Source organism: Ascaphus truei, chromosome 7 (assembly GCF_040206685.1).
Source record: "Ascaphus truei isolate aAscTru1 chromosome 7, aAscTru1.hap1, whole genome shotgun sequence".
NCBI classification, from domain to species: domain Eukaryota; kingdom Metazoa; phylum Chordata; class Amphibia; order Anura; family Ascaphidae; genus Ascaphus; species Ascaphus truei.
In genome coordinates this window covers 40,402,375-40,418,887 of record NC_134489.1, presented here as the reverse complement: position 1 = coordinate 40,418,887, position 16,513 = coordinate 40,402,375, and the positions used below count along the sequence as shown (strand labels likewise).

General features: G+C 54.1%; 1 protein-coding gene across 1 annotated transcript; it reads right to left on the bottom strand.

Moving 5' to 3' along the window:
• Nucleotides 1-269: 269 nt before the first annotated feature.
• Nucleotides 270-15,613, bottom strand: LIX1L (limb and CNS expressed 1 like). The gene is given in 7 exon segments (XM_075607889.1): nucleotides 270-2,692; nucleotides 2,939-3,016; nucleotides 5,476-5,571; nucleotides 6,815-6,955; nucleotides 7,614-7,777; nucleotides 15,362-15,435; nucleotides 15,437-15,613. Coding segments are annotated over 7 exon segments (942 nt in total). The 5' UTR covers nucleotides 15,583-15,613; the 3' UTR covers nucleotides 270-2,449.
• Nucleotides 15,614-16,513: the final 900 nt, after the last annotated feature.

Genomic DNA, 16,513 nt, shown 5'->3' with positions numbered 1-16,513 from the left:
TTTTTGTTTTTGTTTCTCTAGTGCAGAGGGTGTGAGCCACTCTATTGATACGGCTGCAGACGCTATTTCATTCACCTATTACAGTTTATATATATATATATATATATATATATATATATATATATATATATATAAAAATTATTCCCTATACTGGGTATGTGGACTTTTGGTTATATTTAGTCACGATTTGTGTCTTACCACTGTGAGATTGTATTAGTTGCGCACTTAATTATATTTCACGTTTCTCATGGAGCCAAAGAGCAGTGGCATTCTCCTGTTTAAAAACTGGTTTTATTTGCATATATCATGATACAAATATAACTAGAATTGATACAAAACACATCAGCTGTAGTACCAATGTTGTCACCTATATAGGTAGTACAAATCATATAAAAAGGTGCCTTGTACAATAATATACTGTAATGTCCACCCTCACATCAAGTGAGACGGTGGTGAAGAATACTGTAATATTGCTATAATTGCTTCATGGTCTACAAAGGACCAAGACACTCACGGTGTAGTTAGAGTAATGGGAGGTTATTAATTAAACTGCAATAGTGCCAAACGGGGGATTATATATAATTATTAACCCCCCAATGTATGTCCTGAGCCAGTTTGCTGTAAAGTCAACCTGCTCTGTAGGAACGTGCGAATGGCATATCCTCACTTCCTAGATTTGCTGTCGTAAACTACATAATGGCCCCTTCACTTGTGCTTATAAGGCAGGGGTTGCCAACTCCATTCCTCAAGGGCCACCAACAGGTCAGGTTTTAATTCAGGATATTCCTGCTGCAGCATAGGTAGTGCAGTCGAAGACTGAGCCACTGATTGAGCCCCCTACGCTAAATCGGCGATATCCTGAAAACCTGACCTGTTGGTGGCCCTTGAGGACTCCAGTTGCCCACCCTTGTTATAAAGGCACGTTTGGGGCAGGTTATATTGCTTTTCCACAATTGCAGCAGTGCTACCAGGAGACAAAATTGTCACAGAGTCTGCTACAGTGGCATCGAATATCTGAAAGAACTCCAAAAGTTCCCTGTGCGTGCGTCTGCAAACAGTATTAAAAGGTGAAGGTCGCACAGCCATTTCTAAATGGGAAAAGAAATGTCTGAAATACGTGTCTGCTTATTTTCATTGTGATCATAAAATAACACCTCTCTCTGATGCACAAAACTGCTTTTTAATGTAATTATTGTGGGCATGTGACATCAGCAGGGCAACGCCGCAGTCTTCATTTGCGTATCTTTTCCTGCCTACCACAATTGAGTAATTTGTATGTAGAATACGTGCATTTTTTTTAAATGCCATATAAAAGCACAGCTCTCCAGTTTTACCTTCCCAAACTACCACAAACTCACCGAGCAGCACTGTACAGTTTGTAAATGTATAAATTGTTCTACAAAACTACATTTTTTTTTTTAAAAACTAAATTGTAAAAACAACAACAAAAAAGTCACTTATTTCACAGCGGTCCAAAAACCTGCACGAAGAAGTGATGCGTTTAACACTGCTATCAAAATATATAATATATAAAAACGTATTGCTCTTCCAGGTAAAGGAGAAGAGCATTGTAGTGTGAAGTATAAAAAAAAAAGCTGTACATAAGTCGCTCATAAAAAGAAATGTGCAAAGGTGTCATGGCTGTAGAACAGTATTCTCCGATGCTCCCAGCATGTCAAGGCGCTATATCGGGGTGCTTAGTAATCAACGAGGCCGCCCCCATTACCCAAGCAACAAAGAAAAATACCATTGTTGAATTAAAACAAATAGCTGTAAGTCAATAACAATGTCTTTCTATTAATGTTGTGTTGTTGGACCCACATTTCTGTCTCCCAGTGGCCGCGTTTTAGGGGGCGATACTTTTGAATGGACCAAGCAGAGTTCTTTTAGAGAGTAAATGATAGCGTACACAGCGTTTTCTCAACGGCGCCGGTCTTCCTGTGCACGGTCACACCGATCGAGAAGAGGCCTGTGAGGTTTCCAAAGCTATGTACGCCATAAATTCAACTGCCCTTATTCTATAAAGTGAAATGACGCCAATCCAGCGCTAGTGCACTTAATAGAATAAGGGATATTTAGTCTAAGTCAGGGATGGGCAACTTCAGTCCTCAAGGGCCACCAGCAGGTCAGGATATCCCTGATTCAGCACAGGTGGCTCAATCAGTTGGTCAATCACTGACTGGCCAACTCCAGTCCTCAAGGGCCACCAACAGATAAGGGTTTACGGATATCCCTGCTTCCGCACAGGTGGCTCAATCAGTGGCTCAGTCGAAGACTGAGCCACCTGTGCTGAAGCAGGGATATCCCGAACACCTGACCTGTTGGTGGCCCTTGAGGACTGGAGTTAGCTACCCCTGGTCTACATGTTTTGTCTCGGACGTCGCCCACCACTGACACAGCATGGACGCAAGAGGGAGTCGATACACTAAATGGTGTCATGCCTGCCGGACTAACAGTTGGAGGAATGCATGTTTCCCAGCTGCCCGGCTGCCAACATCAGGATATCCTTCTTCTCCTTGTGATAGCGCAGCTCCTTGCCAGCAAGCCGGGCCTCGTCCAGCTGCCGCTCGGTGGATGCCAGCTCCCTGGTCAGCGTCCCCGGAGTGTCCTGCTCGCGGTTCACCCAATCCATGGCCATTTGGTTCCTCATGTCATCGTCCAACGCGCGGTGAGAGTAGTGAGCCAACACCTCCTGGGAAGAGAGAGAGTTGCAGAGAGGTTCAAATTTTAATCACAAATAGTGACAGAAATCAGAATACGCTTCTGGTAGCAAAACAAGCCGCGGTGTGGATTTCAGACACCTTAAATATTATTTTATTCCTGCATATTGCGGACTGTAATATGTAGTACAGATTCCACAATCTCATGACAAGACGTGTTTTGGGGGTATGACAGTGAGGGGGATGGAGCAGCAGGTTACACTAGAGGCGCAGCCTACCTGCCGGGAACACTGCCTCTCCCTCATGGCCTTCAGGCTGCCGTTCCAATGCAGGAGCTGGAAGACGGTCATCAGTTCCTGGAGCAGAATGTGCGTGTTAACAATGGGAAAAGACATGTTTTTGCCGCTGCTACGTACAGAACACTCACAATTAGTTTGCTAACAAAGCTGATTTCACTGTGAGCATTTCTCCTAATTCTTCAATCAGACATTAAATATATTACGGTGGGTAAAGAAGCCACAAAACCCCTCCACCGTACAGTGTCAGCAAATAATAATCTCACGTGTGAGCACATTCCCACACCGGGCTGCAACCCTGCCCTTCCCCATTATCTCTTAGCATACAGTGCTTCCACTGCAGCCAGGGATTCTGGGTAATGGCTTGCAAATGAGCACAGTGTCACCTTTTATAAAGAAAAACCTGGCGCCAAATAGTCAGTGGAATGTCCTGTACTCCTCAGGGGAACCGCACACTTGCTCGACAGACCATGCAAAGAAAAGAACACAAACAAACAAAAATCATAGCGCAACACTGTAGGGTAAGCAGTATTGTACTAATACACATAAACAGTTAAGAATCCTAGCGATAATTAAAACAATTTTTTATTATTAAAAAGAACTATGCCAAGACCGACTATGGCAAATACAAAGAACCGCAGGTCATCCGGAGCACAAAAATTGGAGCCCTACTTACATACAGCAAGATTAAGCTCGCATGGTAGGAACAAGTCCTAAGTAGAGATGATCTCCCTGGCGGGTGATGCCTCTGCTCCACTGCGGCTCAGACACCAGTCAGTCCTTCGATGGTAACCGGAACAGCTCCGGGCGTGGGGGCTGGTGTGCGGGGTCCACAGCTCTGCACCGCGTGTAGACACACGCCTCACTTCCTCCTACGGAACAACAGGAAGTCTCTGCGCGCCCGCGCGCGATAGTGCCCGTTGTCTTAAAGGAACAGCTGGCTAGCTGAAGGGAAAGCTGGGCTCCAATGCCAAATGCCCTCAAACGTCCAATGTCAGTCAGATAGTGGCTGTGGCACAGCCACTATCTGACTGACTTTGGACGTTTGAGGGCATTTGGCATTGGAGCCCAGCTTTCCCTTCAGCTAGCCAGCTGTTCCTTTAAGACAACGGGCACTATCGCGCGCGGGCGCGCAGAGACTTCCTGTTGTTCCGTAGGAGGAAGTGAGGCGTGTGTCTACACGCGGTGCAGAGCTGTGGACCCCGCACACCAGCCCCCACGGCCGGAGCTGTTCCGGTTACCATCGAAGGACTGACTGGTGTCTGAGCCGCAGTGGAGCAGAGGCATCACCCGCCAGGGAGATCATCTCTACTTAGGACTTGTTCCTACCATGCGAGCTTAATCTTGCTGTATGTAAGTAGGGCTCCAATTTTTGTGCTCCGGATGACCTGCGGTTCTTTGTATTTGCCATAGTCGGTCTTGGCATAGTTCTTTTTAATAATAAAAAATTGTTTTAATTATCGCTAGGATTCTTAACTGTTTATGTGTATTAGTACAATACTGCTTACCCTACAGTGTTGCGCTATGATTTTTGTTTGTTTGTGTTCTTTTCTTTGCATGGTCTGTCGAGCAAGTGTGCGGTTCCCCTGAGGAGTACAGGACATTCCACTGACTATTTGGCGCCAGGTTTTTCTTTATTTTAGTTTATTCTGTTAGTACTGGCAGTATCACCGGGCAGCCAACCTTTATTACAAGATTTTGAATATCACACTGTGTATTACACTTTAGCGCTAGTTCACATTTTTTCTTCACCACAGTGTCACCTTTTGCTTCATGTCTATTTTAACATGGACACCCCTATAAGCTTCTGCCTGCTGCATTACACAGCTTTCTCAGCACAGCTCGGGTTACAGAAGTGCAGAGCCAGGAAACCCACTCACAGACAGCTTTTTGACCTTTTGGGTCTCAGTGTGATGATGTCCTAATGCTTGTAGTTCTCTCAGCACAATGAACCAACATACAGAAAATGGTCTGTTGGCTGGTGACGAAGTTATATGAATATGAAGTTCTTTGCTGTGATCCATCAATTAGGAGTCTCCAGATGAAAGTTTGCAACCAGTACTAGCCTCACATCTCAAAACGATGATGCCAAAAACACAACTGTCTCTGAGCAGGTCCACGGATTCTGCACTTCCTTATCCCAGGCTGTACAAGCTATGTAACACATCAGGGAAAAGCTCTGCAGAAACCACGTAATAAAGAGAACAGGAAGCTCTAAACGTGACACGCCAATTGTGTCACATCCCAGAATACTTATGTGCATCTTAACCACTGTATGACCTGTGATGGAGGGAACCAAGTGGATCTGCGGAAGACACTGTATGTTTGCAGAAGGTATTTACATTTATATATGTCCTACTTTTACATTCATAGAATGCTGAAATATTAGCGGACAAAGCAGCAGTTTTAATGGCAAAGATGGTCTGCGCATGTTGAAGGTGAACGCTGCGGCAGTCCTCTCAGACTCTGCGCGACACTCACACACCCGCAGACAATGGGGGGGGGGGGGGGTGGAGTACCTGAAATTCTAACATGGACTTCCCCTTGTTTGACTCCAGCATGAAGCGGAAGGCTCCGATTCCCGTGTTGGGATTATCAGCTTCTTCTCTGTTCCCCTAAAACCAGACACGGTGCAAAACAATGAAGTGGTTTCCAACAACAGAGAAGTGGAATCCGTGCCAGGGAGACTGGCAGTTAATTGCGGTGTCGTGCACATCTGTTAGTGACGGGGTTAAAAATACTCGTCTCATGTTAATGGTCTTAAAAAAAAAACAAAAACACAGAAGATCATATAAAGAAGAACAGGAGCGGCCAACTTCAGTCCTCAAGGGCCACCAACAGGTCAGGTTTCCAGGATATCCCTGCTTCAGCACTGGTGGCTCAATCTGTCCCTGCTTCAGCACAGGTGGTTCAATCAGTGGCTCAGGCTTTGACTGAGCCACCTGTGCTGAAGCAGGGATATCCTTAAACCCGAGCCATTGGTGGCCCTTGAGGACTGGAGTTGGCCACCCCAAAGTAGCGTATCAAGTCACTATCATGGAAAAATGAGGACGTGCTAGACAGCCAACTCCCCCTCCCCCCCATAAATCCAGCCAACTTTTCTTGACACGGGAAGCCAGAGAAATTAAAGTTAAACCAGCTGTTTTTTTGTTTCCGAACGCAGACTCGCATTTCTGTTTGATATAAATACAAACCATGTAACACATGTTAAATACTTCCAGGAAACCTCTCTAATGTCCCTGTCACGCTGCTCTGTATTCTCTCACCCCCCCCCCCTCCAACCCCCTGTAAAAATACAATGCAAAGACAGCAAACACACAGCCCCGGTTTCACCACACACGTGTACCACATACGTGTGCATGTCAGCCCTTCGCTGCATACCTGCAGTTGTTAGGATTAGGTGCAGACAGCATGCAGCACTTACATTTAGGTTGCGATTACCATGTGCTTGTTTCATTGCGTTGTGGGCCTGTCCGGCAGTGAAAGGGTTAAGAGTAGGATGTGATATACCTCTGAAACAGCATGTGGCTACCCTAGTTTGGTTTACAAGACATGCAAAACCCGAATAAGTTAAAATGTTTATCTCTGAATAATACAAATTGGTTGAAGCCGCCTTATTAGGAGCTGTTGGTGCTGGAAGCCTTACATTTCCTGTAGCTCTGTTTACAAAGTACAACATGTGCTATAAACTTGCACGATGTTGACTTACTAATACATATCAAGCCTTTGTGTAGTGTTGCAAGGACTGCAGACTCCTAACACAAAGGACTTCCAGATGTGAGCGGCACAGTTCCAGTTCCCGCACTCACACCGGCGACTCATCAAACCCAGCGTCCAAAACACACGAGAGCCCCTTACATTGTAAGTCGCCAGGGCTTCGGAAACGCTCTTCTCAATAAACTCGTCCGTGATCCTGCGGGAAGGATGCTCGTTAAACACAGAGTTCATTAGTGCAATCTTAGCGGCGCTTCTTCTGGCTTCTGCTTTGGTCGGACAAAACTGGAAAGAGGAAGAAAAAAAATTAAAATGAAATAAATTGGGGAAATCCTGTGGCCGGTGAGGTTTTATACTATCCAGATCTCTTCAGCTGGTTGTCAAGCTGAGCTGGAGAGCAGTTCTGACATCCTGTAGTCATTAGAGAAAGACTTTCCATTGCAGTGATCCAGAGATACATGGTAATTAAAAAGGCAGCTGAACAGTCAAAACCCCAGATCATATAATAGGGTATGCAATATTATCCCCATGAATAAAGCAATTGTAATGAAAACTGCCCTCCTATAGTCTCAAATACAACGGGTCATCTTCCAAAGAGATTTGCAGTGCAAGCGTGAGAGAGGCTGCAGCGTACGGAGATGGACAACTATTCCCGTCTTGTTCAGGAACAGCTCAGATATTCCGTCGTCTTAGTGTAATTTTTAGCCAGGTGTCGTACACCGCACAACTGGGGAAGACCTCAAAAGGAATGGGGACCACCAATCTATCACAAAAACCTGCCTACTTGCTGACTTTGGGATAAAATAGAGATATATGATACATTTGCCATCATATTTAAGGATGTATACTTCCCAAAGTGTACATATATACACACAGAAGTACAATTGAGGCTGTATAGTCTGTTTTTTATTTTGTACATCAGGGTTAATGGGTCACACATTACCTGAAAACTTCCAAAACAGCTGCCCCCCGGCAGGGTGACGTAGCAAACATAGGGTGGGCTGTTTGAAGGAACCATCTCGTACACCACAAGTGCCCCGTTTTTCAGATCCGCTCCGCGGGTCTGCTTCATCTGCCAGAACTCCTGGAGGGCCTCTACCACATTCACTAGGAGAGGAAAGGGAGGTTTTATTCAACGGTTTCTCTCCTATGCAGAATGGAGTCGGAGCGCCAGGGTCGTGGAGACAGAGGAATGGCCAGGACATGGTTCTGCAGTGCAACTTCTGCTTATCTAGCATGTGATAAACCCCACGTGTGAGCACATTCACGTGCGAGACAGGGCCCCAATCCTGCCCCATTATCTCCCAGCATACAATGCTTCCACTGCAGCCAGGGATTCTGGGTAATGGCATGCAAATGAGCACTCGTTGTGTGGTCACGTATTGCTTATCCACTTAATGTCATGCCTGCTGCATTACACAGCTTTTTACAGCCCAGGTTAAAGAAGTGCAGAGCCAGCAAACTCACCCACAGACAGCTGTTTCCACCTGTTGGGTCTCCTCAGTGTGAGGATGGTTACTGGCCTTTGCATGGTGAAGCTGGTCTGGGCAAAAAGTGATGCACTAGCAGTGCTCATTTGCAGGTCATTACCCAGAATCCCTGGCTGCATTGTTAGCACTGTATGTGGTGATATGATTATGTAGTAAGGCAGCTTTGAGGACCTGTCAGAGACATGTGAATGTGTTCATAAGCATTCTTTATTATTGGTGTATAGTGGAGGGTTGTGTCCCCCTTTTCTTTTTTTACTCGCCATAACTTTTTTGTGTACCTAGTTTGTTACCTAGGATGTAAGGTAGAGGACCCTTTCGCTGCCAGAGGGGCCTACCCCTTTGCATTCAAAGGGATCAACGTTCGATCTGTAGAGTTAGGTAGCAGCAGAAATGATCACTGATGCTGCCCTGCTTACAACAGACTGATTGCAGCCAAACCAAAGCAAGATACCATCAGTTTTCCCGAAGGCCAGGAATTCTGGGGGGGAGAGTTGTTATTTTTGTAAGATCAAAACAATGCAGTCAGTCAGAAGGCGTTCTTCCAATGTTTAGAGAAACTGATCTCACATGGCGGTTACGCAGATGACAGGAACATACAGTATGAGCTGTGGCTTCCCTTGATTAGAAGCTGCACCGTACATTTACATAACACACCCATGTATAGCTCTGTTTAGAATTAGGCATCCTGCCGTGATTGCAAACTGGTTGGTCTTTGGGCCAAGAGCGATAAACTGCACAGGAATAATGTCAGTGTTTTCTAACGCTGGGCTGTTGTTGTAATTCTATATTTTTGCCTAATGTAGTAGCCTAAACATGAATATACAGTAACGCAACCAAGTCGCGGGTCCTCTTTGGTTCTCAGTGGTTTCCGTTGGCATCTCTACAGCAACCAGAATAATTTCTAGATTGGTCCAACAGCTGTTGGGCACTACCTCACATTGACTGGTACAGGTTTCCCCTACAGTGCATCCCACTGAATGGCATTCTCCTTTGACAGGGCTTTAACCCCTCCCAATAACTGCCCCCTTATTTGGCACAGGCCTCCCCAAAATGATTACCACTGTGCTCCCATTGACTAGCACACACACTTCTCCTTATCAATAGGCCCTGCATCCCTTCAATGACTGGCAGTGTCCCCAATAATATCTGGCACTGTTCCTTCCACCATTATTGGCACTGCCCTATCACCATAATGACTCCCCCTACCGCCCTCTCCCCGTACAATAACTGCCACAGCCCCCTCCCCATAATGACTGCACCCTCCCCATAACAATAGCTGGCACTGCCCACTCTCCCCCCCATATAACAATGACTGGCATTACCCGCTCCTCCCCCCATAAAAATAACTGTCACTGCCCACTCGTTCCATAACAAGGACTGGCAATGCCCCTGGCACTGCCGTGCCTGCCCCCGGAACTTACACCCCCCCCCCCATGTCCCCGGCACTTAACTCTCCCCCTGTCCCTTAACCCCCCTCCACTCCCCCTGGCACTTAACCCCCCCTCTCTGCCCCCGGCACTTAACCCCCCCTCTCTGCCCCCGGCACTTAACTCCCCCTCTCTGCCCCCGGCACTTAACCCCCCGGCACTTAACCCCCCTCTCTGCCCCCGGAACTCAAACCCCACCCTCTCTGCCCCCGGCACTTAACCCCCCCTCTCTGCCCCCGGCACTTAACCCCCCCTCTCTGCCCCCGGCACTTAACCCCCCCCCCTCTGCCCCCGGCACTTAACCCCCCCCTCTCTGCCCCCGGCACTTAACCCCCCCCTCTCTGCCCCCGGCACTCAACCCCCCCCTCTCTGCCCCCGGCACTCACCCACCCCCTCTCTGCCCCCGCACTTAACCCCCCGCCCCCGGCACTTAACCCCCCTCTGCCCCGGCACTTAACCCCCCTTTCTCTGCCCCCGGCACTTAACCAACCCCCCTCTCTGCCCCGGCACTTAACCCACCCCCCTCTCTGCCCCGGCACTTAACCCACCACCCCTCTCTGCCCCCGGCACTTAACCCACCACCCCTCTCTGCCCCCGGCACTTAACCCAGCCCCCCTCTCTGCCCCGGCACTTAACCCAGCCCCCTCTCTGCCCCCGGCACTTAAACCCCCCCCTCTCTCTGCCCCGGCACTTAACCCCCCGTGCCCCCGGCACTTATCCCCCCCTCTGCCCCGGCACTTGACCCCCCTCTCTCTGCCCCCGGCACTTAAACCCCCCCTCTCTCTGCCCCCGGCACTTAAACCCCCCCTCTCTCTGCCCCCGGCACTTAAACCCCCCTCTCTCTGCCCCCGGCACTTAAACCCCCCTCTCTCTGCCCCCGGCACTTAAACCCCCCCTCTCTCTGCCCCCGGCACTTAAACCCCCCCTCTCTCTGCCCCCGGCACTTAAACCCCCCCTCTCTCTGCCCCCGGCACTTAAACCCCCCATCTCTCTGCCCCCGGCACTTAAACCCCCCATCTCTCTGCCCCCGGCACTTAAACCCCCCATCTCTCTGCCCCCGGCACTTAAACCCCCCCATCTCTCTGCCCCCGGCACTTAAACCCCCCATCTCTCTGCCCCCGGCACTTAAACCCCCATCTCTCTGCCCCCGGCACTTAAACCCCCCATCTCTCTGCCCCCGGCACTTAAACCCCCCATCTCTCTGCCCCCGGCACTTAAACCCCCCATCTCTCTGCCCCCGGCACTTAAACCCCCCATCTCTCTGCCCCCGGCACTTAAACCCCCATCTCTCTGCCCCCGGCACTTAAACCCCCCATCTCTCTGCCCCCGGCACTTAAACCCCCCATCTCTCTGCCCCCGGCACTTAAACCCCCCATCTCTCTGCCCCCGGCACTTAAACCCCCATCTCTCTGCCCCCGGCACTTAAACCCCCCATCTCTCTGCCCCCGGCACTTAAACCCCCCATCTCTCTGCCCCCGGCACTTAAACCCCCCATCTCTCTGCACCCGGCACTTAAACCCCCATCTCTCTGCCCCCGGCACTTAAACCCCCCATCTCTCTGCCCCCGGCACTTAAACCCCCCATCTCTCTGCCCCCGGCACTTAAACCCCCCATCTCTCTGCCCCGGCACTTAAACCCCCCCATCTCTCTGCCCCCGGCACTTAAACCCCCCCATCTCTCTGCCCCCGGCACTTAAACCCCCCCATCTCTCTGCCCCCGGCACTTAAACCCCCCATCTCTCTGCCCCCGGCACTTAAACCCCCCATCTCTCTGCCCCCGGCACTTAAACCCCCCATCTCTCTGCCCCCGGCACTTAAACCCCCCATCTCTCTGCCCCCGGCACTTAAACCCCCCATCTCTCTGCCCCCGGCACTTAAACCCCCCATCTCTCTGCCCCCGGCACTTAAACCCCCCATCTCTCTGCCCCGGCACTTAACTCCCCTCTCTCTGCCCCCGGCACTTAACCTCCCCTCTCTCTGCCCCGGCACTTAAACCCCCCCCATCTCTGCCCCCGGCACTTAAACCCCCCCTCTCTGACCCCGGCACTTAACCCCCCCTCTCTCTGCCCCGGCACTTAACCCCCCTCTGCCCCCGACACTTAACCCCCCTCTGCCCCCGACACTTAACCCCCCCTCTGCCCCCGACACTTAAACCCTCCCCCGGCACTTAAACCCCCCCCTCTCTGCCCCCGCACTTAAACCCCCCCCCCCTCCGCACTTAAACCCCCCCCCCCTCGGCACTTAAACCCCCCCCCTCGGCACTTAAACCCCCCCTCTCTGCCCCCGGCACTTAAACCCCCCCTCCCTCTGCCCCCGACACTTAACCCCCCCGACACTTAACCCCCCTCCCTCTGCCCCAGGCACTTAACCCCCCCCTCTCCTCTGCCCGCAGCACTTAACCCCCCCCTCTGCCCCCGGCACTTAACCCCCCCCCCTCTGCCCCCGGCACGTAAACCCCCCCTCTCTGACCCGGCACTTAACCCCCCCTCCTCTCTGCCCCGGCACTTAACCCCCCCTCTCTCTGCCCCGGCACTTAACCCCCCCTCTCTGCCCCCGGCACTTAACCCCCCCTTTGCCCCCGACACTTAAACCCCCCCTCTGCCCCCGACACTTAACCCCCCCCTCTGCCCCGACACTTAACCCCCCTCTGCCCCCGACACTTAACCCCCCCTCTGCCCCCGACACTTAAACCCCCCCGCACTTAAACCCCCCCCTCTCTGCTCCCGGCACTTAACCCCCCCCCTCTCTGCCCCCGGCACTTAAACCCCCCCCCCTCGGCACTTAAACCCCCCCCTCGGCACTTAAACCCCCCCTCGGCACTTAAACCCCCCTCTCTGCCCCCGGCACTTAAACCCCCCCCCCTCTGCCCCGACACTTAACCCCCCCGGCACTTAACCCCCCCTCTCTGCCCCCGACACTTAACCCCCCCGGCACTTAACCCCCCCCTCTCTGCCCCCGGCACTTAACCCCCCCCCCCCCTCTCTGCCCCCGGCACTTAACCCCCCCCCCTCTCTGCCCCGGCACTTAACCCCCCCCCCCCTCTCTGCCCCCGGCACTTAACCCCCCCCCCCCTCTCTGCCCCCGGCACTTAACCCCCCCCCCCCTCTCTGCCCCCGGCACTTAACCCCCCCCCCTCTCTGCCCCGGCACTTAACCCCCCCCCCCCTCTCTGCCCCCGGCACTTAACCCCCCCCCCTCTCTGCCCCGGCACTTAACCCCCCCCCCCTCTCTGCCCCCGGCACTTAACCCCCCCCCTCTCTGCCCCCGGCACTTAACCCCCCCCCCTCTGCCCCCGGCACTTAACCCCCCCCCCTCTCTGCCCCCGGCTCTTAACCCCCCCCTCTCTGCCCCGGCACTTAACCCCCCCCCTCTCTGCCCCCGGCACTTAACCCCTCCCCCTCTCTGCCCCCCGGCACTTAACCCCTCCCCCCTCTCTGCCCCGCAACTTAACCCCCCCCCTCTCTGCCCCCGGCACTTAACCCCCCCCCCTCTCTGCCCCCGGCACTTAACCCCCCCCCCTCTCTGCCCCCGGCACTTAACCCCCCCCCCCTCTCTGCCCCCGGCACTTAACCCCTCCCCCTCTCTGCCCCCGGCACTTAAACCCCTCCCCCTCTCTGCCCCCGCACTTAACCCCCCCCCCTCTCTGCCCCGGCACTTAACCCCCCCCCCCTCTCTGCCCCCGGCACTTAACCCCCCCCCCCTCTCTGCCCCGGCACTTAACCCCCCCCCCCCTCTCTGCCCCCGGCACTTAACCCCCCCCCCCCTCTCTGCCCCCGGCACTTAACCCCCCCCCCCTCTCTGCCCCCGGCACTTAACCCCCCCCCCCTCTCTGCCCCCGGCACTTAACCCCCCCCCCCTCTCTGCCCCCGGCACTTAACCCCCCCCCCCCTCTCTGCCCCCGGCACTTAACCCCCCCCCCTCTCTGCCCCCGGCACTTAACCCCTCCCCTCTCTGCCCCCGGCACTTAACCCTCCCCCTCTCTGCCCCCGGCACTTACCCCCCCCCCCTCTCTGCCCCCGCACTTAACCCCCCCCCCCCTCTCTGCCCCCGGCACTTAACCCCCCCCCCCCCCTCTCTGCCCCCGGCACTTAACCCCCCCCCCCCTCTCTGCCCCCGGCACTTAACCCCCCCCCCCTCTCTGCCCCCGGCACTTAACCCCCCCCCCCCTCTCTGCCCCGGCACTTAACCCCCCCCCCCTCTCTGCCCCCGGCACTTAACCCCCCCCCCCTCTCTGCCCCGGCACTTAACCCCCCCCCTCTCTGCCCCCGGCACTTAACCCCCCCCCTCTCTGCCCCGGCACTTAACCCCCCCCCCTCTCTGCCCCCGGCACTTAACCCCCCCCTCTCTGCCCCCGGCACTTAACCCCCCCCCCTCTCTGCCCCCGGCACTTAACCCCCCCCCCCCCTCTCTGCCCCCGGCACTTAACCCCCCCCCCCCTCTCTGCCCCGGCACTTAACCCCCCCCCCCCTCTCTGCCCCCGGCACTTAACCCCCCCCCTCTCTGCCCCCGGCACTTAACCCCCCCCCTCTCTGCCCCCGGCACTTAACCCCCCCCCCCCTCTCTGCCCCCGGCACTTAACCCCCCCCCCTCTCTGCCCCCGGCACTTAACCCCTCCCCCTCTCTGCCCCCGGCACTTAACCCCTCCCCCTCTCTGCCCCCGGCACTTAACCCCCCCCCCTCTCTGCCCCCGGCACTTAACCCCCCCCCCCTCTCTGCCCCGGCACTTAACCCCCCCCCCCCCTCTCTGCCCCCGGCACTTAACCCCCCCCCCCCCTCTCTGCCCCCGGCACTTAACCCCCCCCTCTCTGCCCCCGGCACTTAACCCCCCCCCCCTCTCTGCCCCCGGCACTTAACCCCCCCCCCCTCTCTGCCCCGGCACTTAACCCCCCCCCTCTCTGCCCCGGCACTTAACCCCCCCCCTCTCTGCCCCCGGCACTTCACCCCCCCCTCTCTGCCCCCGGCACTTAACCCCCCCCTCTCTGCCCCCGGCACTTAACCCCCCCCCCCTCTCTGCCCCCGGCACTTAACCCCCCCCCCCCTCTCTGCCCCCGGCACTTAACCCCCCCCCCCTCTCTGCCCCCGGCACTTAACCCCCCCCCCCCTCTCTGCCCCCGGCACTTAACCCCCCCCCCCTCCTCTCTGCCCCGGCACTTAACCCCCCCCCCTCTCTGCCCCGGCACTTAACCCCCCCCCCCTCTCTGCCCCCGGCACTTAACCCCCCCCCCCTCTCTGCCCCCGGCACTTACCCCCCCCCCTCTCTGCCCCGGCACTTAACCCCCCCCCTCTCTGCCCCCGGCACTTAACCCCCCCCCCCCTCTCTGCCCCCGGCACTTAACCCCCCCCCCTCTCTGCCCCGGCACTAACCCCCCCCCTCTCTGCCCCGGCACTTAACCCCCCCCCCTCTCTGCCCCCGGCACTTAACCCCCCCCCCCTCTCTGCCCCCGGCACTTAACCCCCCCCCCCTCTCTGCCCCGGCACTTAACCCCCCCCCCTCTCTGCCCCGCACTTAACCCCCCCCCCCTCTCTGCCCCCGGCACTTAACCCCCCCCCCTCTCTGCCCCCGGCACTTAACCCCCCCCCTCTCTGCCCCCGGCACTTAACCCCCCCCCTCTCTGCCCCCGGCACTTAACCCCCCCCCCTCTCTGCCCCGGCACTTAACCCCCCCCCCTCTCTGCCCCGGCACTTAACCCCCCCCCCCTCTCTGCCCCCGGCACTTAACACCCCCCCCTCTCTGCCCCCGGCACTTAACCCCCCCCCCTCTGCTCCCGGCACTTACCCCTCCCGTACCCCTGCGTGTGTTTGGCGAAGCTCCTCACCACGGCCTCCACCGCCTCCCGCAGCACCGCCGGTTCCGGGGACCCCCAGCGTGGGGGGCGGCGGCGGGGCCGAGGCCTGTGCCGGGAAACTCCCTGTCACCCCCGGCCTGAGAGAGCGCAGGGTCCCCGGGCCCCCGGAGCCCACCCCGGGCTGCAGCCGCTGAGGACGGACCGACTCCATGACACCCAGACCTGTCACTCAGCGGGACACACGGGGCGGGGCTTTACCCATTCACCAATCAGGAGCGGGCATGCCTGCCGAGGGGGCGGGGGCTTCTGACAGAGTTGGGCGCTCAGGAATGTCAATCATCAGAAGGGACGGGGCTTTGCGAAACATTAGCACAGAACTGCAGCCGTCAATCATCATAGGGGCGGGGCTTTGGCTGGTACACTTTGGCTGTCAATCTTAACAAGGGGCTAACTGTAATCCAACTGTCAATCACAGGAATAGGCGGGGCTCCGAGCTGAATCAGCGTTGTGATTGGCTGTTATTTCAGGTCTATGCATTGCTTTGAGATGAATGCATTGCTGTGCTCTGGGAGAGGGCTGGTCATTAATAGCATTTGTCATTATTCTGCTTGTGATTCATCCCTGAGTCAGTCTTACAGAAATTGAATATTATTGTTCATAATTGTATACTATATTTGTAATATTGTGTGGGATCCATTTTATTCACTTTTTCATTGTGCTTGAAAGGAAGGTATAATAATACTACTACTACTAACACTAATAATAATACTACAACTAACAATAATAATACTAATAATAATACTACTAATAATACTAATTATACTACTACTACTACTAATAATAATAATACTACTAATAATAACACTAATTATAGTAATAATACTACTACTAACACTAATAATAATACTACAAATACTACTACTACTAATACTACTACTACTACTACTAATAATAATAATAATAATAGTAATAATAATACTAAAACTAATAATAATAATAATCCTACTAATAATAGTCATAATACTACTACTACTACTAATAATAACAATACTACTACTACTATTACTACTACTACTACTAATAATACTAATAATACTACTACTAATAAAAAGGTGAGGGGAAAAGTGCAGCCAGAACTGCAG